Genomic DNA, 27,166 nt, shown 5'->3' with positions numbered 1-27,166 from the left:
GGTATATTACAGGCTCATTATTATTATCCCGCGGTATATTACAGGCTCATTATTATTATTATCCCTGCGGTATATTACAGGCTCATTATTATTATTATCCCTGCGGTATATTACAGGCTCATTATTATTATTATCCCTGCGGTATATTACAGGCTCATTATTAATATCATCCCTGCGGTATATTACAGGCTCATTATTATTATTATCCCTGCGGTATATTACAGGCTCATTATTATTATTATCCCTGCGGTATATTACAGGCTCATTATTATTATTATCCCTGCGGTATATTACAGGCTCATTATTATTATTATCCCTGCGGTATATTACAGGCTCATTATTAATATCATCCCTGCGGTATATTACAGGCTCATTATTATTATTATCCCTGCGGTATATTACAGGCTCATTATTATTATTATCCCTGCGGTATATTACAGGCTCATTATTATTATCATCCCTGTGGTATATTACAGACTCATTATTATTATTATCCCTGCGGTATATTACAGGCTCATTATTATTACCCTGCGGTATATTACAGGCTCATTATTATTACCCTGCGGTATATTACAGGCTCATTATTATTATCCCTGCGGTATATTACAGGCTCATTATTATTATCCCCGCGGTATATTACAGGCTCATTATTATTATCCTGCGGTATATTACAGGCTCATTATTATCCCTGCGGTATATTACAGGCTCATTATTATTATTATCCCTGCGGTATATTACAGGCTCATTATTATTATTATCCCTGCGGTATATTACAGGCTCATTGTTATTATCATCCCTGCGGTATATTACAGGCTCATTATTATTATCATCCCTGCGGTATATTACAGGCTCATTATTATTATTATCCCTGCGGTATATTACAGGCTCATTATTATTATTATCCCTGCGGTATATTACAGGCTCATTATTATTATTATCCCTGCGGTATATTACAGGCTCATTATTATTATTATCCCTGCGGTATATTACAGGCTCATTATTATTATTATCCCTGCGGTATATTACAGGCTCATTATTATTATCCCGCGGTATATTACAGGCTCATTATTATTATCCCGCGGTATATTACAGGCTCATTATTATTATCCTGCGGTATATTACAGGCTCATTATTATTATTATCCCTGCGGTATATTACAGGCTCATTATTATTATCCCTGCGGTATATTACAGGCTCATTATTATTATCATCCCTGCGGTATATTACAGGCTCATTATTATTATCCCTGCGGTATATTACAGGCTCATTGTTATTATCATCCCTGCGGTATATTACAGGCTCATTATTATTATCCCTGCGGTATATTACAGGCTCATTATTATTATTATCCCTGCGGTATATTACAGGCTCATTATTATTATCCTGCGGTATATTACAGGCTCATTATTATTATTATCCCTGCGGTATATTACAGGCTCATTATTATTATTATCCCTGCGGTATATTACAGGCTCATTATTATTATCCTGCGGTATATTACAGGCTCATTATTATTATTATCCCTGCGGTATATTACAGGCTCATTATTATTATCCTGCGGTATATTACAGGCTCATTATTATTATTATCCTGCGGTATATTACAGGCTCATTATTATTATCCTGCGGTATATTACAGGCTCATTATTATTATCCTGCGGTATATTACAGGCTCATTATTATTCCCGGGTCTCGTTACCTCGTTTTTGCCTCCGGACCAGCGGCCGAAGTTCTCCATTTGCTCCACAAACTCGTCACACATGACGTCCTTGAAGATCGGGAACCAGTAGACGTCCGGACAGGGCTGCGGAGAGCGACACCTCGTCACACCCCACCCCCACACATGGCGCCATCAAACCCTCGGCCGCCACCATGTTACCTGCTGATAATAATCCTCCTCAAAGATCCGGGAGTAATTCTCATGGATGTATTTCTCCTTCCAGTCCTAGCGAGGAAAAAACCCCAATGAAACTGCTGGGGGAGGGGCCACGAGGCAGGGGAGGAGCCAAGATGAAGGAGGAGCATAGTTAGAAGAGGCGCTGCATCAGGTGAAAGCAGCAAGAATCAGGTCGGTGATAGATCTGAAAGGCTAGATCTGGGGGGAGGAGCATAGAGTGAGGCCAGATCTGGGGGGAGGAGCATAGAGAGGCCAGATCTGGGGGGAGGAACATAGAGTGAGAGTCTAGATCTGGGGGGAGGAGCATAGAGTGAGAGGCTAGATCTGGGGAGGAGCATAGAGTGACAGGCTAGATCTGGGGAGGAGCATAGAGTGACAGGCTAGATCTGGGGAGGAGCATAGAGTGAGGCCAGATCTGGGGGAAGGGTATAGAGTGAGAGTCTAGATCTGGGGGGAGGAGCATAGAGTGAGAGGCTAGATCTGGGGGAGGAGCATAGAGTGAGAGGCTAGATCTGGGGAGGAGCATAGAGTGACAGGCTAGATCTGGGGAGGAGCATAGAGTGAGGCCAGATCTGGGGGAAGGGTATAGAGTGAGAGGCTAGATCTGGGGGAGGAGCATAGAGTGAGAGGCTAGATCTGGGGGAGGAGCATAGAGTGAGAGGCTAGATCTGGGGAGGAGCATAGAGTGATAGGCTAGATCTGGGGGAAGGGTATAGAGTGAGAGGCTAGATATGGGGGAGGAGCATATAGTGAGAGGCTAGATCTGGGGGAAGGGTATACAGTGAGAGGCTAGATCTGGGGGAAGGGTATAGAGTGAGGCTAGATCTGGGGGAAGGGTATAGAGTGAGAGGCTAGATCTGGGGGAAGGGTATAGAGTGAGAGGCTAGATCTGGGGGATGGGTATAGTGTGAGAGGCTAGATCTGGGGGAGGAGCATAGAGTGAGAGGCTAGATCTGGGGGAGGAGCATAGAGTGAGAGGCTAGATCTGGGGGAGGAGCATAGAGTGAGAGGCTAGATCTGGGGGAGGAGCATAGAGTGAGAGGCTAGATCTGGGGGAGGAGCATAGAGAGAGAGGCTAGATCTGGAGGAGGAGCATAGAGAGGCTAGATGTGGGGGAGGAGCATATAGAGGCTAGATCTGGGGGAGGGGCAGTGAGAATGGGGACGGGCTTCTTACCACGGGGTTTTCAAAGATTTGCCACAAGTCGCTGTGCAGTCGGGAGGTGTTGTACTTGGACGTGGAGATCAGACGACCAAAGTCATCGCGATTACTGATGTGCAGAAAGACGCTCTGCAGAGGATAGAAGAGGAGTCACCCAGGGGGAACCATCACCCTCATCATCCCCCGCACGCCGTCACCTACCTTATCCCTCACGCTCTTACAGAAAGACATGTCCGAGTCGACTCCTGACAACGTGAAGACGTTCCTGCGCGACAGCTCCTGCCGAATCGTCTCCCCCGAAATGAGGTAAGAGTGGGCGATGTACGGGACGTTCCACACCCCACTGCAAGGCAGACAGGTGTGAGCAGCCCCGCCCCCGGAGGGTGATGGGATAATCATGCACATTGTCCCCACCCACTGCAGGGCGCCACTCACATCCGCTTTCCCTGCACGATATCCACGTAGTCCTCAGACCGGGCGTAGTACCCCTCCGGGCTGAGCGCCCCCCAGAAGTTGGACCACAGTTTGCCACTGCGAGACACCATAGGGGCGATGACTTTCCTGCAGATATAGGATTGGGTGTCAGGTCACCTGTCCACAGAGCCCCTCCCCACTGACTGTAGGGTGAGACCCTCCCCACTGACTGTAGGGTGAGCCCCTCCCCACTGACTGTAGGATGAGCCCCTCCCCACTGACTGTAGGGCGAGCCCCTCCCCACTGACTGTAGGGCGGCGGCACTGACCGCTTCTCCTGGATCAGGATGTACAGGGTGTCGGGGTTGGTCAGCACCACGTCGGCGTCCAGGCTGAAGTAGTAGTCGCAGGTGTCGTCCTGGCGGCACAGGTCCCTGCCACACACAGTGAGTGAGACGGGGGTCAGCGCACTGCGCCCCCCAGCCCAGCCTCCGCCGCGGTACTTACATGCCCATGTCCCGGGCCTCCCCCTGGCTCAGCCCTTCCTCAGGACCCACCACCTTCACAGCCGGGAACTCCTCCTTGTGGTTCTCAAAGAAGTTCTGGATGTGCTGCTCGTGGTAAACTTCCTGCGGGCAAGAAACGGCGCGGCGGCGTCACTATCGTCATGGAAACAGAAGAGCAAAGAAGACCACCCACAGAAAATGCCCCCCACTGCTCTAGAAGTGTATGGAAAAGGAAAACTTTACTGACAACATCCATTAAAACCAATAACCAATTCCTCCCACCATGATCCTGCAAATAAACAGGTAATGGATATATATAACATACAAACCTACAGCCAGCAATCTTCATAACGCAACATAGAAGTTCCCCAACACCTCGAACACCTCGGCTGCAATAACCTTTATGTTCCCCTCAGGTCATTTTGGTCTTTGACCTCTGGACCTTGTATAACTCTGGAGTTCTGTGTTCTCTGAATACGGTGGTTGGCCTCTCTGGCCCAGTGATACGGATTCTCATCGGGATCTGTTCGGGCCTTGCTGGGCTTCAGCTTCTATAACACACGATCATGGAGAACATCCCAGTAGGCCAATGTGGCAATGGCTGAGAAGACCTCGGTTCCATCACGGATGGGGCGGCTCTCTAATAACTCATTTCTGGACGATGTCTCCAACTTCTGGGGTTATTCCGAACTATTAGGCGACATCTGAGTGTTGGGACCATCTCCTCTGGACTTGTTCTATATTAGTTTGGGGATCTTTTCCATCACGGATGGAGCTCGTGTTTCCATGCTGCCCTCTATGTATTGACGCTTCAGGCTCACCTTTGGGTTCCATATATATGTCTGGGCACCATGGTTAGCGGGCTTTAGCCTTTGTTTTCCACAGAATACGATATGGCTGTTTTATCTTTGACTATTTGTGCGCCTTGATATATGCTCGCAACCAGTCAGGGGGTAGTATAGCGTTCTCGTGTTGGGGTAGTATAGCGTTCTCGTGTTGGGGGAGTATAGCGTTCTCGTGTTGGGGGAGTATAGCGTTCTCGTGTTGGGGGAGTATAGCGTTCTCGTGTTGCGGTAGTATAGCGTTCTCGTGTTGCGGTAGTATAGCGTTCTTGTGTTGGGGTAGTATAGTGTTCTCGTGTTGGGGGAGTATAGCGTTCTCGTGTTGGGGGAGTATAGCGTTCTCGTGTTGGGGGAGTATAGGGTTCTCGTGTTGGGGCAGTATAGGGTTCTCGTGTTGGGGTAGTATAGCGTTCTCGTGTTGGGGTAGTATAGCGTTCTTGTGTTGCGGTAGTATAGTGTTCTTGTGTTGCGGTAGTATAGTGTTCTTGTGTTGCGGTAGTATAGTGTTCTTGTGTTGGGGTAGTATAGTGTTGCGGTAGTATAGCGTTCTTGTGTTGGGGTAGTATAGTGTTCTTGTGTTGCGGTAGTATAGTGTTCTTGTGTTGCGGTAGTATAGTGTTCTCGTGTTGGGGTAGTATAGTGTTGCGGTAGTATAGCGTTCTTGTGTTGGGGTAGTATAGCGTTCTTGTGTTGCGGTAGTATAGTGTTCTTGTGTTGCGGTAGTATAGTGTTCTTGTGTTGCGGTAGTATAGTGTTCTTGTGTTGGGGTAGTATAGTGTTGCGGTAGTATAGCGTTCTTGTGTTGGGGTAGTATAGCGTTCTTGTGTTGCGGTAGTATAGCGTTCTTGTGTTGCGGTAGTATAGTGTTCTTGTGTTGCGGTAGTATAGTGTTCTTGTGTTGCGGTAGTATAGTGTTCTTGTGTTGGGGTAGTATAGTGTTGCGGTAGTATAGCGTTCTTGTGTTGGGGTAGTATAGCGTTCTTGTGTTGCGGTAGTATAGCGTTCTTGTGTTGGGGTAGTATAGTGTTCTTGTGTTGCGGTAGTATAGTGTTCTTGTGTTGCGGTAGTATAGCGTTCTTGTGTTGCGGTAGTATAGCGTTCTTGTGTTGGGGCAGTATAGTGTTCTTGTGTTGCGGTGCGTTTCACACATGTTTGGTTATTTCCGCAATTTGTTCCTGTTTGGTTCTGCTTTTTGCCGTTATTGCGGTACTATCCATTATGGCAAAGGATACATTTCTTCTTCCCCTTTTCTTTTGTTCTCTTCTTCATTTATTCATTTTGTTTGTTGGTTTATTTTTCTTATTTATTTTGTTTATTTTCACTTTATACTATCATTATTGTTTTGTGTAAGGCTCATTTCTTCATCATTCATTGTCAATTATTATTCTTTTTGTTTTGCTTATTTATTTATTTATTTATTATCTTAATTTTTCTTACTTTGTCCATTTATTCATTATTTATTTTTGTATTTTTCTTGTTTTGTTTAAATATTCATTTTCAGTAATTTTATTTATTTTATTTCCCCTTTTTTTTACTTTTGTTTGGTTGGCGTTCTATTTATATAGTAGATGTTGTGCACACCCCTTTTTCCGTTGCTCATTGTGTTTCAGCCCAATATTTATGGGTTTAAACCTCCATGCTCCTTAATTCCTCCTTCTCCATTCTGCGCAGGCGCCCTCCACAGTTGCACATTACTCTCCGACGCGCTGAATATCTTTGGCGCATGCGCACTGCATAGTACGGGCAGAGACGTCTGCCCACAGTTCGTGGCCGGTGAGCTGACGTCCGGTTTTCTGCAGACCGGCGCTCACTAATCATTTGTCATCTTCAGGTATTGATCATGGCTTTGACGCCTTACTTCACACTTCCCCTGACGAAGCCATCAGTGTAACGGCGACGCGCGTTGGGTTCCCCCCCCCCACGCTCACTCCTGCTCCCCTTCACCTCTGGGCTGGACATGTGAGCGGCTATTGTCCGGGGCCATCTTCTGGGTGTAGACCCTTGCTATATTGCTTAACTCTGGAGCTCGCACACAGACGGCCCATTTAGCACTTTTAGTGGCCGGTAGGTTTTGATTGCAATTATAGCTTCTGACACGGGCATTTTAGTGTCAGCGGACATGATGGTCCCTGTGGACATGGTGGTCCCTGTGGGCAGCCTTGTATATATCTGCCACTCCGTGCAACCACGGTGTTGGGTAACTTCTATGTTGCGTTATATAAACCTACAGACGACAATCTTAATGTTATATATATATATCCATATACCTGATTATTGGCAGGATCATGGGGGGAGGAATTGGTTACTGGTTATAATGGGCGTTGTCAGTAAAGTCTCCCTTTTTCCATACACGTATAGCAGTGGGGGGCACTTTCTGTGGGTGGTCTTCTTCGTTCTTCTTTGCTCTTCTGTTTCTATAGATTTCATGACCACTTATTTGCATCCCTGGAATATTATATTATACATAGATAGTGCGCCAGTATTTCTTCTTACATTAACTGTACCGTCATGGCACTAACAAGCGGCGCACTGTGCAATCCCCCGCTAATGGAGAGGGAGCCGAGTAATCCCCCGCTAATGGAGGAGGGAACCGAGTAATCCCCCGCTAATGGAGGAGGGAACCGAGTAATCCCCCGCTAATGGAGAGGGAACCGAGTAATCCCCCGCTAATGGAGGAGGGAACCGAGTAATCCCCCGCTAATGGAGGAGGGAACCGAGTAATCCCCCGCTAATGGAGAGGGAACCGAGTAATCCCCCGCTAATGGAGGAGGGAACCGAGTAATCCCCCGCTAATGGAGGAGGGAACCGAGTAATCCCCCGCTAATGGAGAGGGAACCGAGTAATCCCCCGCTAATGGAGGAGGGAACCGAGTAATCCCCCGCTAATGGAGGAGGGAACCGAGTAATCCCCCGCTAATGGAGGAGGGAACCGAGTAATCCCCCGCTAATGGAGGAGGGAACCGAGTAATCCCCCGCTAATGGAGGAGGGAACCGAGTAATCCCCCGCTAATGGAGGAGGGAACCGAGTAATCCCCCGCTAATGGAGGAGGGAACCGAGTAATCCCCCGCTAATGGAGGAGGGGAACTGAGTAATCCCCCGCTAATGGAGGAGGGAACCGAGTAATCCCCCACTAATGGAGGAGGGGAACTGAGTAATCCCCCGCTAATGGAGGAGGGAACCGAGTAATCCCCCGCTAATGGGGGAGGGAACCGAGTAATCCCCCGCTAATGGAGGAGGGAACCGAGTAATCCCCCGCTAATGGAGGAGGGAACCGAGTAATCCCCCGCTAATGGAGGAGGGGAACCGAGTAATCCCCCGCTAATGGAGGAGGGAACCGAGTAATCCCCCGCTAATGGAGGAGGGAACCGAGTAATCCCCCGCTAATGGGAGAGGGATACCAGGCAATACCCCAGTAATTTGGGAGGACTCTGGGTAATATCCCACTTACTGAGGGTGCTTCGGGGAATGCCCTGCTGGGGGGCACTGAGTAACAATGGGGGAGGAGGCGTGTATCTGGGCACTCGGCGTGGGATCTCTAGGGGGCGCCGTCCCGCGGACACTCACACTGTTGTGGATGTAGAGGGACAGCCGGTCCCGCGGGTAGTTTATCATCATCAGTCGCTCCAGGAACTGCGGCAGGAACGGCGTCGGCTGCTCGATGAACACGGCCAGGAGAACCCGGGGCAGATCCTCGTCCTGCGGGAGACATCACCGGTCACTCCCGGGAGCGGGCATGCTCTGCTGCAGTGCATTGTGGGAGAGGACTGCAGGGGTAGGGTTATATCCCACAATACAATGCTCTACAGAGCAAGACATGATGTAGCAGCAGAATAGTGACTGCAGCTCTGGAGGTGACTGGAGGATAAGACACGATGTAGCAGCAGAATAGTCTCACAACCCTAAACAGCTTTTCAACACTTAATTCTCTACTCCGTCCCCCAGCATCTCCTCCGTCTTCTTTCATTTCTGCTGAAGACTTCGCCTCTTTCTTTAAACAGAAGATCGATACGATCAGAGAAAGCTTTGGCCCACAGCGCCCACTGCCCCTCTTAGCTGCTCAACCCTGCTCCTCCATAACTAACTTCTCCACCATGACAGAAGATCAGCTCTCCACCCTCCTGTCTAGATCACACCTCACCACCTGCACGCTTGACCCGCTCCCGTCCCACCTCATCTCTAACCTCACCACGGTCTTCATCCCAACCCTAGCGCACCTCTTCAGCCTCTCACTCACAACAGGTGTCTTCCCCTCATCCTTCAAACATGCCAAGATCACACCCCTCCTCAAAAAGCCCTCCCTCGACCCATCCTCTGTGTTCAGCCATCGCCCAATATCTCTTCTCCCTTATGCCTCAAACCTACTGGAACAACGCGTCCATCTTGAACTGTCCTCCCACCTCTCCTCCTGCTCCCTCTTTGATCGGTTACAATCAGGCTTCCGTTCCCATCACTCAACTGAAACTGCCCTAACTAAAGTCACCAATGACCTATTAACTGCCAGGAGCAAGCGACACTACTCTGTCCTCCTTCTCCTGGACTTGTCTTCTGCCTTTGACACTGTAGACCACTCCCTTCTGCTACAAATCCTCTCATCCCTTGGCATCACAGACTTGGCCCTTTCCTGGATGTCGTCATATCTGACAGACCGAACATTCAGTGTCTCCCTCCCCCACACCACCTCCTCACTTCACCCCTTGTCAGTCGGTGTTCCTCAAGGCTTTGTTCTAGGACCCCTACTCTTCTCCATCTACACCTTCGGCCTGGGACAGCTCATAGAATCCCACGGTATGCAGTACCATCTCTACGCTGATGACACGCAGATTTACCTCTCCGGACCTGACCTCACCTCCTTACTGACCACAATCCCACACTGTCTGTCTGCTATTTCAGCCTTCTTTTCTGCTCGCTTTCTACAACTGAACATGGACAAAACAGAATTCATCATCTTTCCCCCATCTCACTCTGCCCCTCCACCAGACCTATCCATCAATGTCAATGGCTGCTCACTTTCCCCAGTCCCACACGCCCGGTGCCTCGGGGTGATCCTCGACTTTGCCCTCTCTTTCAAGCCACATATCCAAGCCCTTGTCTCCTCCTGCCGTCTCAAACTCATAAATATTTCCCAGATCCGTGCTTTCCTTGACCGCGACACCGCTAAAACACTAGTGCATGCCCTTATCTCCCGCCTCGACTACTGCAACCTCCTACTCTCTGGACTCCCCTCTAGCACTCTGGCACCACTCCAATCCATCCTACACTCTGCTGCCCGACTAATCCACCTGTCCCCCCGCTATTCCCCGGCCTCTCCCCTATGTCAAGCCCTTCACTGGCTTCCTATCACCCAGAGACTCCAGTTCAAAACCCTAACCATGACGTACAAAGCCATCCACAACCTGTCTCCTCCATACATCTGTGACATGGTCTCCCGGTACCTACCTACACGCAACCTCCGATCCTCTCAAGATCTCCTTCTCTACTCCTCTCTTATCTCTTCTTCCCACAATCGCATCCAAGACTTCTCCCGTGCTTCCCCCATGCTCTGGAACTCTCTACCACAACACATCAGACTCTCGCCTACCATAGAAACCTTCAAAAAGAGCCTGAAGACCCACCTCTTCCGACAAGCCTACAGCCTGCAGTGATCCTCAACCTACTGAACCTCCACACAACCTGCCCTACCCTCTCCTACCGTATCCTCACCCACCCCCTGCAGACTGTGAGCCCTCGCAGGCCGGGTCCTCCCTCCTTCTGTACCCATGTGCCTTGTTTTTTTACTCATGTTTATTGTATTTGTCTATATTTGCCCCCTTTTCACATGTAATAAATGGCGCTATAAAAAATGTATAATAATAACAGCAGAATATTGACTGCAGCTCTGGAGGTCACTGGAAGATAAGACATGACGTAACAGCAGAATAGTGAGTGCAGCTCCGGAGGTGACAGGATAATAAGACATGATGTAACACCCCATCATACGGATCTATGATGTACCCGGCAGGACCACAAGGGCTCTGCACTCACCTCCACCTCAGAGAGGTCCAGCAGGTCATCGTCGCAGACCTCACAGCCGCCCTCATGGGTCCAGGCGTTTGGCACATAATTCCCAAGATAGTTCAACTGCAGCTAAAGAGAAACCGGGATCAGTGGGTGCGGGGGCTGCAGGGCGAGCCGCAGGACGGGGGGCAGGGCGAGCCGCAGGACGGGGGGCAGGGCGAGCCGCAGGACAGGGGGCAGGGCGAGCAGCAGGACGGGGGGGCAGGGCGAGCAGCAGGACGGGGGGGCAGGGCGAGCCGCAGGACGGGGGGCAGGGCGAGCCGCAGGACGGGGGGCAGGGCGAGCAGCAGGATGGGGGGCAGGGCGAGCAGCAGGACGGGGGGGCAGGGCGAGCAGCAGGACGGGGGGGGGGGGGGGGGGGGGCGGCAGCAGCACGGGGGGCAGGGCGAGGCGCAGGACGGGGGGCAGGGTGAGCAGTACCTTTGTGGGTCCGTTTCCATGGATGATGACTGGGATGGTATCGTAGGCCACGTTCCGCGCTCGCACCTTGTTCTTGTCGAACTTCATGACCACCTCATCTGTGAGATGAGATGTTACCTTCTAGCTATAGACGGCAGCCCGACGCCCCGTTACCTTCTACCTATAGACGGCAGCCCGACGCCCCGTTACCTTCTAGCTAGACGGCAGCCCGACGCCCCGTTACCTTCTAGCTATAGACGGCAGCCCGACGCCCCGTTACCGTCTAGCTATAGACGGCAGCCCGACGCCCCGTTACCTTCTAGCTATAGACGGCAGCCCGACGCCCCGTTACCTTCTAGCTAGACGGCAGCCCGACGCCCCGTTACCTTCTAGCTAGACGGCAGCCCGACGCCCCGTTACCTTCTAGCTATAGACGGCAGCCCGACGCCCCGTTACCTTCTACCTATAGACGGCAGCCCGACGCCCCGTTACCTTCTACCTATAGACGGCAGCCCGACGCCCCGTTACCTTCTACCTATAGACGGCAGCCCGGCGCCCCGTTACCTTCTAGCTATAGACGGCAGCCCGACGCCCCGTTACCTTCTAGCTATAGACGGCAGCCCGACGCCCCGTTACCTTCTAGCTAGACGGCAGCCCGACGCCCCGTTACCTTCTACCTATAGACGGCAGCCCGACGCCCCGTTACCTTCTACCTATAGACGGCAGCCCGACGCCCCGTTACCTTCTACCTATAGACGGCAGCCCGACGCCCCGTTACCTTCTACCTATAGACGGCAGCCCGACGCCCCGTTACCTTCTACCTATAGACGGCAGCCCGACGCCCCGTTACCTTCTAGCTATAGACGGCAGCCCGACGCCCCGTTACCTTCTACCTATAGACGGCAGCCCGACGCCCCGTTACCTTCTACCTATAGACGGCAGCCCGACGCCCCGTTACCTTCTACCTATAGACGGCAGCCCGACGCCCCGTTACCTTCTACCTATAGACGGCAGCCCGACGCCCCGTTACCTTCTACCTATAGACGGCAGCCCGACGCCCCGTTACCTTCTAGCTATAGACGGCAGCCCGACGCCCCGTTACCTTCTACCTATAGACGGCAGCCCGACGCCCCGTTACCTTCTACCTATAGACGGCAGCCCGGCGCCCCGTTACCTTCTAGCTATAGACGGCAGCCCGACGCCCCGTTACCTTCTAGCTATAGACGGCAGCCCGACGCCCCGTTACCTTCTAGCTATAGACGGCAGCCCGACGCCCCGTTACCTTCTAGCTATAGACGGCAGCCCGACGCCCCGTTACCTTCTAGCTATAGACGGCAGCCCGACGCCCCGTTACCTTCTAGCTATAGACGGCAGCCCGACGCCCCGTTACCTTCTAGCTAGACGGCAGCCCGACGCCCCGTTACCTTCTAGCTATAGACGGCAGCCCGACGCCCCGTTACCTTCTACCTATAGACGGCAGCCCGACGCCCCGTTACCTTCTAGCTATAGACGGCAGCCCGACGCCCCGTTACCTTCTACCTATAGACGGCAGCCCGACGCCCCGTTACCTTCTACCTATAGACGGCAGCCCGACGCCCCGTTACCTTCTAGCTATAGACGGCAGCCCGACGCCCCGTTACCTTCTACCTATAGACGGCAGCCCGACGCCCCGTTACCTTCTAGCTATAGACGGCAGCCCCCCCGACGCCCCGTTACCTTCTACCTATAGACGGCAGCCCCCCGACGCCCCGTTACCTTCTACCTATAGACGGCAGCCCGACGCCCCGTTACCTTCTAGCTATAGACGGCAGCCCGACGCCCCGTTACCTTCTAGCTATAGACGGCAGCCCGATGCCCCGTTACCTTCTAGCTATAGACGGCAGCCCCCCGACGCCCCGTTACCTTCTAGCTATAGACGGCAGCCCGACGCCCCATTACCTTCTACCTATAGACGGCAGCCCGACGCCCCGTTACCTTCTACCTATAGACGGCAGCCCGACGCCCCGTTACCTTCTAGCTATAGACGGCAGCCCGATGCCCCGTTACCTTCTAGCTATAGACGGCAGCCCCCCCGACGCCCCGTTACCTTCTAGCTATAGACGGCAGCCCGATGCCCCGTTACCTTCTAGCTATAGACGGCAGCCCCCCGACGCCCCGTTACCTTCTAGCTATAGACGGCAGCCCGACGCCCCGTTACCTTCTACCTATAGACGGCAGCCCCCCGACGCCCCGTTACCTTCTACCTATAGACGGCAGCCCGACGCCTCGTTACCTTCTACCTATAGACGGCAGCCCGACGCCCCGTTATCTTCTAGCTGTAGACGGCAGCCCGACGCCCCGTTACCTTCTACCTATAGACGGCAGCCCGACGCCTCGTTACCTTCTAGCTATAGACGGCAGCCCGGCGCCCCGTTACTCAACAGTTGCTCCACACACAGCAGCCTGGTGCCGTTTCGTAGCAGAAACCTCACAAACGGCAACCAGTTACCCAGCAGCAGCCCCGCAGACGGCAGCCCGGCCCTTTGTTACTCAACAGCTGCTCTACTAACAGCAGCCTGGCACTCCATTACTCAGCAGCAGCCCCGTTACCAAACAGCAGCCCCACAGACGGCCCAATGGCAGTCTGGCATACTGCAGCCCTGAGTCCTGTTACCCAGCTGACGGCAGCAAATCCACCTACCGATGGCTCCATTAAGATTCTGGAAGATCTTAGACTTGTGGTCGAGGCCGATGTTAAACTTCTCCTACGAGAGAGGGGACAGGTCAGTTAGCTGACTACCTGGGCACAGGGGCATTGGCTGATAAATTTGTGGCCCCTCACCCTGAACTCCTCATCCAGGTAGACCTTGGTGTAGAATAGTTGGTCGTCGTCGTCGTCCTTGAACTTCCACAGTTGGGCGATGCGGTAAAGCTGCGGAGCGTAACCGATGAAACCTGCAGAGAGACGGGTGTAAGAGAAGTGAGGTGTCACACTGCACCACGTGTAAACATGCCTGCCATCGCACACTCACCTCCGGAGTTCAGGAAACGTTTGCCGTTGCTGACCGGCGGGTATTTCTCCGCCAGGGACCAGTCCGGCCAGCAGAAGCCCTCCGCAGAGAAGACCACCTTCTGATCAAACTGCTGGAACTTCCAGAGCAGCTCGATGGGGCTCCCAGCCAGGATGACGTCATAACTACGAGGAAAGATGGCAGACAGAGGGTCAGATACAGCCCGGACCCTCACCCAGCAGTCAGGGGACACTCACCTGTCCACAAACAGGATGATCCTGTCCTCCTCCTCCCGATAATCCTCCAGCGCCTCCTTCAGCCAGCGCACCTTCTGACCGCCTCCGACAGTGCGGGCTACGTCTCCACCCTTCCACTCCTGCCCCAGGCCAAGGGTCTGTGAGAACAGGGGATGAAGTTAGAAACAGAGACCCCCATATGTGGCATGTCCAGGTACACTGCCTTACCTTTACTGTGTAGTTAAAATGGCGGGCGGTTCGGAGGAAGCGCTGGTAGCCCTCTGTGGTGTCCGTGGCCACAGTGATGACCAGGAGCTTCTCTGCAAGACAAGAAGAGCAATGAGCGATGGGAAAATGGAGGAGCCCTGACCGACCGCCATACAGAGCCTCACACCGGAGGAGCCCCGACCAACAAGAGGAGCCCTGACCGACTGCCATATAGAGCAGAGGAGCCCTGACCGGCCGCCATACAGAACCTCACACCGGAGGAGCCTCGACCAGCCGCCATACAGAGCCTCACACCGGATGAGCCTCGACCAGCCGCCATACAGAGCCTCACACCGGAGGAGCCTCGACCAGCCGCCATACAGTGCCTCACACCGGAGGAGCCCCGACCAACGGGAGGAGCCCTGACCGACTGCCATATAGAGCAGAGGAGCCCTGACCGACCGCCATACAGAGCCTCACACCGGAGGAGCCCCGACCAACGAGAGTAGCCCTGACCGACTGCCATATAGAGCAGAGGAGCCCTGACCGGCCGCCATACAGAACCTCACACCGGAGGAGCCTCGACCAGCCGCCATACAGAGCCTCACACCGGAGGAGCCTCGACCAGCCGCCATACAGTGCCTCACGCCGGAGGAGCCCGACCAACGAGAGGAGCCCTGACCGACTGCCATATAGAGCAGAGGAGCCCTGACCGACTGCCATACAGAGCCTCACACCGGAGGAGCCTCAACCAGCCGCTATAGAGAGCCTCACACCGGAGAAGCCTGACCAACGAGAGGAGCTGTGCCCGACCACCATAAAGAGAGGAGCACATGGCGGTCAGTCAGGGCTCCTCCATACGGTGGTACAGAGCCGCCATATAGATCCTTACATGGAGGAGCCCCGACCAACGAGAGGAGCCGTGACCGACCACCATGCAGAGCGGAGGAGCCCTTACTGACCACTGACAGAGCCGCCATGTAGATCCTTACATGGAGACCCGACCAATTAGAGGAGCTGTGACCGACCGCCATAAAGAGATGAACCCTGACAGACCACTGTACAGAGCCACCATATAGATCCTTACATGGAGGAGCCCCGACAAACGAGAGGAGCTGTGACCGACCGCCATATAGAGCAGAGGAGCCCTGACCGACCGCTGTACAGAGCCGCCATATAGATCCTTACATGGAGGAGCCCGACCAACGAGAGGAGCTGTGCCTGACCGTCATATAGATCCTCACACAGAGGAGCCCTGACCGACCGCCATACAGAGCCTCACATGGAGGAGCCCCAACAAACAAGAGGAGCCCTGATCGGCTATCATAAATCCTCACATCGGAGGACTACCAACCGATGGGAGAAGTCCTGACCGACTGCCATACAGAGCCTCACACGGAGAAGCCCCCACCGGTGAGCGGAGACCTGACTGTCCGCCATATAGATCCTCACACTAAGGAGCCTGACCGATCGCCAGACAGAGCCTCACACTGGACGAGCCTCAACTGATGAAAAGAGCTCTGACTGACCGCCATACAGAGCCTCCCACTGAGGAGCCCCGACCGAGAGCCATACAGAGCCTCCCACGGAGGAGCCCTGACCGAGAGCCATACAGAGCTTCCCACGAAGGAGCCCCGACCGAGCGCCATACAGAGCCTCACACTGGACGAGCCTCAACTGATGAAAAGAGCTCTGACTGACCGCCATACAGAGCCTCCCACTGAGGAGCCCCGACCGAGCGCCATACAGAGCCTCCCACGGAGGAGCCCTGAGCAAGCGCCATACAGAGCCTCCCACGGAGGAGCCCGACCGAGCGCCATACAGAGCCTCCCACGGAGGAGCCCCGACCGAGCGCCATACAGAGCCTCCCACGGAGGAGCCCCGACCGACCGCCATACAGAGCCTCACATGGAGGAGCCCCAACAAACAAGAGGAGCCCTGATCGGCTATCATAAATCCTCACATCGGAGGACTACCAACCGATGGGAGAAGTCCTGACCGACTGCCATACAGAGCCTCACACGGAGAAGCCCCCACCGGTGAGCGGAGACCTGACTGTCTGCCATATAGATCCTCACACTAAGGAGCCTGACCGATCGCCAGACAGAGCCTCACACCGGACGAGCCTCAACTGATGAAAAGAGCTCTGACTGACCGCCATACAGAGCCTCCCACTGAGGAGCCCCGACCGAGGGCCATACAGAGCCTCCCACTGAGGAGCCCTGACCGAGAGCCATACAGAGCCTCCCAAAGTCTACACTGACTCAACCACTCCAGAACATTTACATGTTTCTCCTTAAACCGCTCGAGTGTTGCTTTAGGCTACGTTCACATTAGCGTCGCGTCGCTGTTGCGACGCGCCCCTATGTTTAACATAGGGGACGCGTGCGTCTTTTTGCACGCGTTTTCCGACACGTGCGTCGTTTTAGACGCTAGCGTCGGACGCAAGAAAACGCTACAAGTTGCATTTTTCTTGCGTCCGATTTCGTCAAAAAACGACGCACGCGTTTTTCCGTGCGTCGCGCGTTGCGTCGCCGACGCAGGGCGGCGCAACGCTAGTGTGAACGTAGCCTTAGCAGTATGCTTTGGGTCATTGTCTTGCTGTAAGGTGAACCTCCGTCCCAGGCTCAAATGACTGACAGACAAACAGTCTGTCGACTCAGACCATTTTCTCTGCTGCTTAAAAACATCCTCACATCATGATACCCTGTTGTGTGGAGATCTCCTGGGTCTTCATGGTGGTGTGTGGAGATCTCCCGGGTCTTCATGGTGGTGTGTGGAGATCTCCTCGGTCTTCATGGTGGTGTGTGGAGATCTCCCGGGTCTTCATGGTGGTGTGTGGAGATCTCCCGGGTCTTCATGGTGGTGTGTGGAGATCTCCCGGGGCTTCATGGTGGTGTGTGGAGCTCTCCTCGGCCTTCATGGCGGTGTGTGGAGATCTCCCGGGTCTTCATGGTGGTGTGTGGGGATCTCCCGGGTCTTCATGGTGGTGTGTGGGGATCTCCCGGGTCTTCATGGTGGTGTGTGGGGATCTCCTTGGTCTTCATGGTGGTGTGTGGAGCTCTCCTCGGTCTTCATGGTGGTGTGTGGAGATCTCCCGGGTCTTCATGGTGGTGTGTGGAGATCTCCTCGGTCTTCATGGTGGTGTGTGGAGATCTCCCGGGTCTTCATGGGTGTGTGTGGAGCTCTCCTCGGTCTTCATGGTGGTGTGTGGAGCTCTCCTCGGTCTTCATGGTGGTGTGTGGAGATCTCCCGGGTGTTCATGGGTGTGTGTGGAGCTCTCCTCGGCCTTCATGGTGGTGTGTGGAGATCTCCTTGGTCTTCATGGTGGTGTTGGTTAGTGGTGCCTCTTGTTAATGGTGTTGCAGCCTCTGTGGCCTTATAGAGAGGGTAAAGAGTACAGGCTGACAGACTTGTGACACTTAGAGGACGTCCTGTCACTAAGCATGGCTGCCAAGGCAAACAGGATCATGGGGTGCATTAAAAGAGGTCTGGATACACATGATGAGAGCATTATACTGCCTCTGTACAAATCCCTAGTTAGACCGCACATGGAGTACTGTGTCCAGTTTTGGGCACCGGTGCTCAGGAAGGATATAATGGAACTAGAGAGAGTACAAAGGAGGGCAACAAAATTAATAAAGGGGATGGGAGAACTACAATACCCAGATAGATTAGCGAAATTAGGATTATTTAGTCTAGAAAAAAGACGACTGAGGGGCGATCTAATAACCATATATAAGTATATAAGGGGACAATACAAATATCTCGCTGAGGATCTGTTTATACCAAGGAAGGTGACGGGCACAAGGGGGCATTCTTTGCGTCTGGAGGAGAGAAGGTTTTTCCACCAACATAGAAGAGGATTCTTTACTGTTAGGGCAGTGAGAATCTGGAATTGCTTGCCTGAGGAGGTGGTGATGGCGAACTCAGTCGAGGGGTTCAAGAGAGGCCTGGATGTCTTCCTGGAGCAGAACAATATTGTATCATACAATTATTAGGTTCTGTAGAAGGACGTAGATCTGGGGATTTATTATGATGGAATATAGGCTGAACTGGATGGACAAATGTCTTTTTTCGGCCTTACTAACTATGTTACTATGTTACTATGTATGTTACTTATGGAGGGAATTGCTTGCACCACAAATTTATAGGGGCTTCAAATCAAAAGGGGTGAATACATGCGCACATGACAATTTTTAGTGACACCATAAGTTGTAATGTAGCAAAATAGGTAAAAAGCCAAGGGTGTGAATACATTCGCAAGCCGCTGCAGATCCTCCCTCTGGAGGTGCCCCGCCCTCCACAGATCCGCACCCTCCGCGGCGGTGCACACAGGAGGCGCGGGGCGGCCGGAGCCAGACGCTGCTGTGCAGGAATTCTCATTATCTGCCGTCCCACAATCCTCTGCTCTCCAGGGTATTAATACTAATGCACGTGGCGCAGCAGCGCACAAAGACGCCGTTTCATCCCTCGCTGTGGATGTCAGGAGTCGGGGGCCGGGGCGGCAGTAGTGACGGGGGAGGGGAGCAGCTGCCGGATGGAAGAAACCTCTGGAATCTGAAAGGAACTTTCCAGGGAAATAAAAACATTCCATGAGAAATGGAGACGATGACGCAGAACGGGGGAGGGGGCCGAGACCCTCCGAATACCTCCAGCCGAATACCTCCAGCCGTGCTCCCTGTATACACCGGCCACACTGCTGTATACCACCACCCTCCATAATCACCGCCCGTCACAGGACACCGCCGGACGCCGCCTCCCCGGAGACAGAACTGAGCGCCAAGAGCAAGAGCTGACACTCTGAGCCAATCAGAACAACTCCAGGAAGTCACATGACAAGAAACAAGATGGATCATGGCCAATCAATAGAGCTCTGGGGGTCACATGACCTCTCTCCATGCCCGACTTGTGACAACCAATCAGATTCCAGCACACAGATTTCCAGCTCTGTTGTGATTGGTTGCTATGAAAACCATGTGTCCTATGGAAAGTTGAGGATGTATCACTATGACAACCACAGATCCACCCCCTGATGGAAAGTGTGACCCTCCTGTGCAGGGAGCGACGCTCTGCGGGTCTGCCGGCCGGCGATGCCATGAGTCACAGCACGTCTGGCCCGGGGCGAGCAGAGCAGCCGGGTGTGCGCAGCTCTGGTATTTCTAAAGTATTCCACCCCTCAAGGCGCGGAAAATGCTGGAAAGTAGCGAACACGTGAAGCGCAGCATGAGGAAGAGTGAACACGGGGCGCACCGGGGAGAGGGCAAAGACACGGGGCGCACCAGGGAGAGGGCAAAGACACACACACACACGGGGCGCACTGGGGAGAGGGCACACACACACACACACACACGGGGCGCACCGGGGAGAGGGCACACACACACGGGGCGCACCGGGGAGAGGGCACACACACACACACACGGGGCGCACCGGGGAGAGGGCACACACACACGAGCGCACCGGGGAGAGGGCACACACACACGGGGCGCACCGGGGAGAGGGCACACACACACGAGCGCACCGGGGAGAGGGCACACACACACGGGGCGCACCGGGGAGAGGACAAAGACACACACACACACGAGCGCACCGGGGAGAGGGCACACACACACACGAGCGCACCGGGGAGAGGGCACACACACACACACACACGGGGCGCACCGGGGAGAGGACAAAGACACACACACACACACACACGAGCGCACCGGGGAGAGGGCACACACACACACACACACACACACACGAGCGCACCGGGGAGAGGGCACACACACACACACACACACACACGGGGCGCACCGGGGAGAGGGCAAAGACACACACGGGGCGCACCGGGGAGAGGGCACACACACACACGGGGCGCACCGGGGAGAGGGCACACACACACACACACACACACACGAGCGCACCGGGGAGAGGGCACGCACACACACACAAGCGCACCGGGGAGAGGGCACACACACACACACACGGGGCGCACCGGGGAGAGGGCAAAGACACACACACACACGGGGCGCACCGGGGAGAGGGCACACACACACACGGGGCGCACCGGGGAGAGGGCAAAGACACACACACACACGGGGCGCACCGGGGAGAGGGCACACACACACACGAGCGCACCGGGGAGAGGGCAAAGACACACACGGGGCGCACCGGGGAGAGGGCACACACACACACACACGGGGCGCACCGGGGAGAGGGCGCACACACACACACACACACACGGGGCGCACCGGGGAGAGGGCAAAGACACACACACACACGGGGCGCACCGGGGAGAGGGCACACACACACACGGGGCGCACCGGGGAGAGGGCACACACACACACACGGGGCGCACCGGGGAGAGGGCACACACACACACACGGGGCGCACCGGGGAGAGGGCGCACACACACACGGGGCGCACCGGGGAGAGGGCACACACACACACACACGGGGCGCACCGGGGAGAGGGCACACACACACGGGGCGCACCGGGGAGAGGGCACACACACACAAGCGCACCGGGGAGAGGGCACACACACACACGGGGCGCACCGGGGAGAGGGCACACACACACACGGGGCGCACCGGGGAGAGGGCACACACACACACGGGGCGCACCGGGGAGAGGGCACACACACACACACGGGGCGCACCGGGGAGAGGGCACACACACGGGGCGCACCGGGGAGAGGGCACACACACGGGGCGCACCGGGGAGAGGGCACATGTCAAGGCCCATACCAGTCACTGGGGCATAGATCCAGCGCTCCCCAAACCCTGCTCTGTCCCTGCGCAATCCATGCAGTGGCGCTACCCCCTGACCCCCGATCTATTTCCTCCCCGATCTCATCTCTCTCCGGTCCCTCTCATTCCTCCCCCCTTGATCATTTTCCCTCCAGTCTCTCCCCCAACTGTGTTCTCCTCCCCCCTCTCTCTACAGCCGGTGCCCGTTACCTTTCCCCCTCTCCCCGGTCTCTACAGCCGGAGCCCGTTACCTTTCCCCCTCTCCCCGGTCTCTACAGCCGGTGCCCGTTACCTTCCCCCTCTCCCCGGTCTCTATAGCCGGTGCCCGTTACCTTCCCCCTCTCCCCGGTCTCTACAGCCGGAGCCTGTTACCGGCGCAACGGGGAGAGGGCACACGCACACACACGGGGCGCAGCGGGGAGAGGGCACACACACACACGGGGCGCACCGGGGAGAGGGCACACACACACACACGGGGCGCACCGGGGAGAGGGCACACACACACGGGGCGCACCGGGGAGAGGGCACACACACACACACACACGGGGCGCAGCGGGGAGAGGGCACACACACACACACACACACACACACGGGGCGCACCGGGGAGAGGGCGCACACACACACACGGGGCGCACCGGGGAGAGGGCACACGCACACACACACGGGGCGCACCGGGGAGAGGGCACACACACACGGGGCGCACAGGGGAGAGGGCACACACACACGGGGCTCACCGGGGAGAGGGCACACACACACACACACACACACACACACGGGGCGCACCGGGGAGAGGGCGCAAACACACACACACACGGGGCGCACCGGGGAGAGGGCACACACACACACACGGGGCGCACCGGGGAGAGGGCACACACACACACACGGGGCGCACCGGGGAGAGGGCACACACACACACACGGGGCGCACCGGGGAGAGGGCACACACACACACGGGGCGCACCGGGGAGAGGGGGCACACACACACACGGGGCGCACCGGGGAGAGGGCACACACACACACACACGGGGCGCACCGGGGAGAGGGCACACACACACACGGGGCGCACCGGGGAGAGGGGGCACACACACACACGGGGCTCACCGGGGAGAGGGCACACACACACACACACACACACACACGGGGCGCACCGGGGAGAGGGCACACACACACACGGGGCGCACCGGGGAGAGGACACACACACGGGGCGCACCGGGGAGAGGGCACACACACACACACGGGGCGCACCGGGGAGAGGGCACACACACACACACGGGGCGCACCGGGGAGAGGGCACACACACACACACGGGGCGCACCGGGGAGAGGGCACACACACACACGGGGCGCACCGGGGAGAGGGGGCACACACACACACGGGGCGCACCGGGGAGAGGGCACACACACACACACGGGGCGCACCGGGGAGAGGGCACACACACACACGGGGCGCACCGGGGAGAGGGGGCACACACACACACGGGGCTCACCGGGGAGAGGGCACACACACACACACACACGGGGCGCACCGGGGAGAGGGCACACACACACACACGGGGCGCACCGGGGAGAGGACACACACACGGGGCGCACCGGGGAGAGGGCACACACACACACACGGGGCGCACCGGGGAGAGGGCACACACACACACACGGGGCGCACCGGGGAGAGGGCACACACACACACACGGGGCGCACCGGAGAGAGGGCAAAGACACACACACACACGGGGCGCAGCGGGGAGAGGGCACACACACACACGGGGCGCACCGGGGAGAGGGCAAAGACACGAGCGCACCGGGGAGAGGGCAAAGACACACACACACACGGGGCGCACCGGGGAGAGGGCAAAGACACGGGACGCACCGGGGAGAGGGCACACACACACACGGGGCGCACCGGGGAGAGGGCACACACACACACACACGGGGCGCACCGGGGAGAGGGCACACACACACACACACACGGGGCGCACCGGGGAGAGGGCACACACACACACACGGGGCGCACCGGGGAGAGGGCACACACACACACACGGGGCGCACCGGGGAGAGGGCACACACACACACACGGGGCGCACCGGGGAGAGGGCACACACACACACACGGGGCGCACCGGGGAGAGGGCACACACACACACAGGGCGCACCGGGGAGAGGGCACACACACACACGGGGCGCACCGGGGAGAGGGCACACACACACACGGGGCGCACCGGGGAGAGGGCACACACACACACGGGGCGCACCGGGGAGAGGGCACACACACACGGGGCGCACCAGGGAGAGGGCACACACACACGGGGCGCACCGGGGAGAGGGCACACACACACGGGGCGCACCGGGGAGAGGGCACACACACACGGGGCGCACCGGGGAGAGGGCACACACACACGGGGCGCACCGGGGAGAGGGCACACACACGGGGCGCACCGGGGAGAGGGCACACACACACACGGGGCGCACCGGGGAGAGGGCACACACACACGGGGCGCACCGGGGAGAGGGCAAAGACACACACGGGGCGCACCGGGGAGAGGGCACACACACACACACGAGCGCACCGGGGAGAGGGCAAAGACACACACGGGGCGCACCGGGGAGAGGGCACACACACACACACGGGGCGCACCGGGGAGAGGGCGCACACACACACACACACGGGGCGCACCGGGGAGAGGGCAAAGACACACACACACACACGGGGCGCACCGGGGAGAGGGCACACACACACACGGGGCGCACCGGGGAGAGGGCAAAGACACACACACACACGGGGCGCACCGGGGAGAGGGCACACACACACACACGGGGCGCACCGGGGAGAGGGCGCACACACACACACGGGGCGCACCGGGGAGAGGGCGCACACACACGGGGCGCACCGGGGAGAGGGCACACACACACAAGCGCACCGGGGAGAGGGCACACACACACGGGGCGCACCGGGGAGAGGGCACACACACACGAGCGCACCGGGGAGAGGGCACACACACACACGGGGCGCACCGGGGAGAGGGCACACACACACACGGGGCGCACCGGGGAGAGGGCACACACACGAGGCGCACCGGGGAGAGGGCACACACACGGGGCGCACCGGGGAGAGGGCACACACACGGGGCGCGGGCACACACACGGGGCGCACCGGGGAGAGGGCACATGTCAAGGCCCATACCAGTCACTGGGGCATAGATCCAGCGCTCCCCAAACCCTGCTCTGTCCCTGCGCAATCCATGCAGTGGCGCTACCCCCTGACCCCCGATCTATTTCCTCCCCGATCTCATCTCTCTCCGTTCCCTCTCATTCCTCCCCCCTTGATCATTTTCCCTCCAGTCTCTCCCCCAACTGTGTTCTCCTCCCCCCTCTCTCTACAGCCGGAGCCCGTTACCTTTCCCCCTCTCCCCGGTCTCTACAGCCGGTGCCCGTTACCTTCCCCCTCTCCCCGGTCTCTATAGCCGGTGCCCGTTACCTTCCCCCTCTCCCCGGTCTCTATAGCCGGTGCCCGTTACCTTCCCCCTCTCCCCGGTCTCTACAGCCGGAGCCTGTTACCGGCGCAACGGGGAGAGGGCACACGCACACACACGGGGCGCAGCGGGGAGAGGGCACACACACACACGGGGCGCACCGGGGAGAGGGCACACACACACACGGGGCGCACCGGGGAGAGGGCACACACACACACACGGGGCGCAGCGGGGAGAGGGCACACACACACACACACGGGGCGCAGCGGGGAGAGGGCACACACACACACACACACACACACACACACACGGGGCGCACCGGGGAGAGGGCACACACACACACACGGGGCGCACCGGGGAGAGGGCACACACACACACACGGGGCGCATCGGGGAGAGGGCACACGCACACACACACGGGGCGCACCGGGGAGAGGGCACACGCACACACACACGGGGCGCACCGGGGAGAGGGCACACGCACACACACACGGGGCTCACCGGGGAGAGGGCACACACACACACACGGGGCGCACCGGGGAGAGGGCACACACACACACACACACGGGGCGCACCGGGGAGAGGACACACACACGGGGCGCACCGGGGAGAGGGCACACACACGGGGCGCACCGGGGAGAGGGCACACACACGGGGCGCACCGGGGAGAGGGCACACACACACACACGGGGCGCACCGGGGAGAGGGCACACACACACACACACGGGGCGCACCGGGGAGAGGGCACACACACACACACACGGGGCGCACCGGGGAGAGGGCACACACACACACGGGGCGCACCGGGGAGAGGGGGCACACACACACACACGGGGCGCACCGGGGAGAGGGGGCACACACACACACGGGGCGCACCGGGGAGAGGGCACACACACACACACGGGGCGCACCGGGGAGAGGGGGCACACACACACACGGGGCTCACCGGGGAGAGGGCACACACACACACACACGGGGCGCACCGGGGAGAGGGCACACACACACACGGGGCGCACCGGGGAGAGGACACACACACGGGGCGCACCGGGGAGAGGGCACACACACACACACGGGGCGCACCGGGGAGAGGACACACACACACGGGGCGCACCGGGGAGAGGGCACACACACACACACGGGGCGCACCGGGGAGAGGGCACACACACACACACGGGGCGCACCGGGGAGAGGGCACACACACACACACGGGGCGCACCGGGGAGAGGGCACACACACACACACGGGGCGCACCGGGGAGAGGGCACACACACACACGGGGCGCACCGGGGAGAGGGCACACACACACACGGGGCGCACCGGGGAGAGGGGGCACACACACACACGGGGCGCACCGGGGAGAGGGGGCACACACACACACGGGGCGCACCGGGGAGAGGGGGCACACACACACGGGGCGCACCGGGGAGAGGACACACACACACACGGGGCGCACCGGGGAGAGGGCACACACACACACCGGGGAGAGGGCACACACACACACGGGGCGCAGCGGGGAGAGGGCACACGCACACACCGGGGAGAGGGCACACACACACACACGGGGCGCAGCGGGGAGAGGGCACACGCACACACCGGGGAGAGGGCACACACACACGGGGCGCACCGGGGAGAGGGCACACACACACCGGGGAGAGGGCACACACACACACACGGGGCGCAGCGGGGAGAGGACACACACACACGGGGCGCACCGGGGAGAGGGCACGCACACACACGGGGCGCACCGGGGAGAGGGCACACGCACACACACACGGGGCGCACCGGGGAGAGGGCACACACACACACACGGGGCGCACCGGGGAGAGGGCACACACACACACACGGGGCGCACCGGGGAGAGGGCACACACACACACACGGGGCGCACCGGGGAGAGGGCACACACACACACACGGGGCGCACCGGGGAGAGGGCACACACACACACACGGGGCGCACCGGGGAGAGGACACACACACACGGGGCGCACCGGGGAGAGGACACACACACACGGGGCGCACCGGGGAGAGGACACACACACACGGGGCGCACCGGGGAGAGGGCACACACACACGGGGCGCACCGGGGAGAGGGCACACACACACACGGGGCGCACCGGGGAGAAGGCGCACACACACACGGGGCGCACCGGGGAGAGGGCACACACACACACGGGGCGCACCGGGGAGAGGGCACACACACACATGGGGCGCACCGGCACACACACACGGGGCGCACCGGGGAGAGGGCACATGTCAAGGCCCATACCAGTCA

At 57.6% G+C, this 27,166-nt stretch overlaps 1 protein-coding gene across 1 annotated transcript in view; it reads right to left on the bottom strand.

Moving 5' to 3' along the window:
• Window positions 1–27,166, bottom strand: part of PLOD3 (procollagen-lysine,2-oxoglutarate 5-dioxygenase 3) — a 51,769-nt gene that overhangs the window by 23,185 nt on the left and 1,418 nt on the right. Inside the window, exons 2-16 of the mRNA XM_069767501.1 lie at window positions 14,726–14,817; window positions 14,519–14,655; window positions 14,283–14,446; window positions 14,093–14,205; window positions 13,952–14,015; window positions 11,293–11,390; window positions 10,840–10,941; window positions 8,383–8,514; window positions 3,978–4,099; window positions 3,800–3,904; window positions 3,493–3,618; window positions 3,259–3,400; window positions 3,073–3,186; window positions 1,879–1,944; window positions 1,699–1,803 (exon numbers count right to left, since the gene is read on the bottom strand). Coding sequence (XP_069623602.1) covers window positions 1,699–1,803; window positions 1,879–1,944; window positions 3,073–3,186; window positions 3,259–3,400; window positions 3,493–3,618; window positions 3,800–3,904; window positions 3,978–4,099; window positions 8,383–8,514; window positions 10,840–10,941; window positions 11,293–11,390; window positions 13,952–14,015; window positions 14,093–14,205; window positions 14,283–14,446; window positions 14,519–14,655; window positions 14,726–14,817 — 1,682 coding nt within the window. The remainder of the gene's footprint in view (window positions 1–1,698; window positions 1,804–1,878; window positions 1,945–3,072; window positions 3,187–3,258; window positions 3,401–3,492; window positions 3,619–3,799; window positions 3,905–3,977; window positions 4,100–8,382; window positions 8,515–10,839; window positions 10,942–11,292; window positions 11,391–13,951; window positions 14,016–14,092; window positions 14,206–14,282; window positions 14,447–14,518; window positions 14,656–14,725; window positions 14,818–27,166) is intronic.

The sequence above is a fragment of the Ranitomeya imitator genome, chromosome 4 (genome assembly GCF_032444005.1).
Source record: "Ranitomeya imitator isolate aRanImi1 chromosome 4, aRanImi1.pri, whole genome shotgun sequence".
Classification (NCBI taxonomy): domain Eukaryota; kingdom Metazoa; phylum Chordata; class Amphibia; order Anura; family Dendrobatidae; genus Ranitomeya; species Ranitomeya imitator.
Note: the sequence above shows the minus strand (reverse complement) of the source record. Positions and strands in the feature narration are given on the sequence as shown.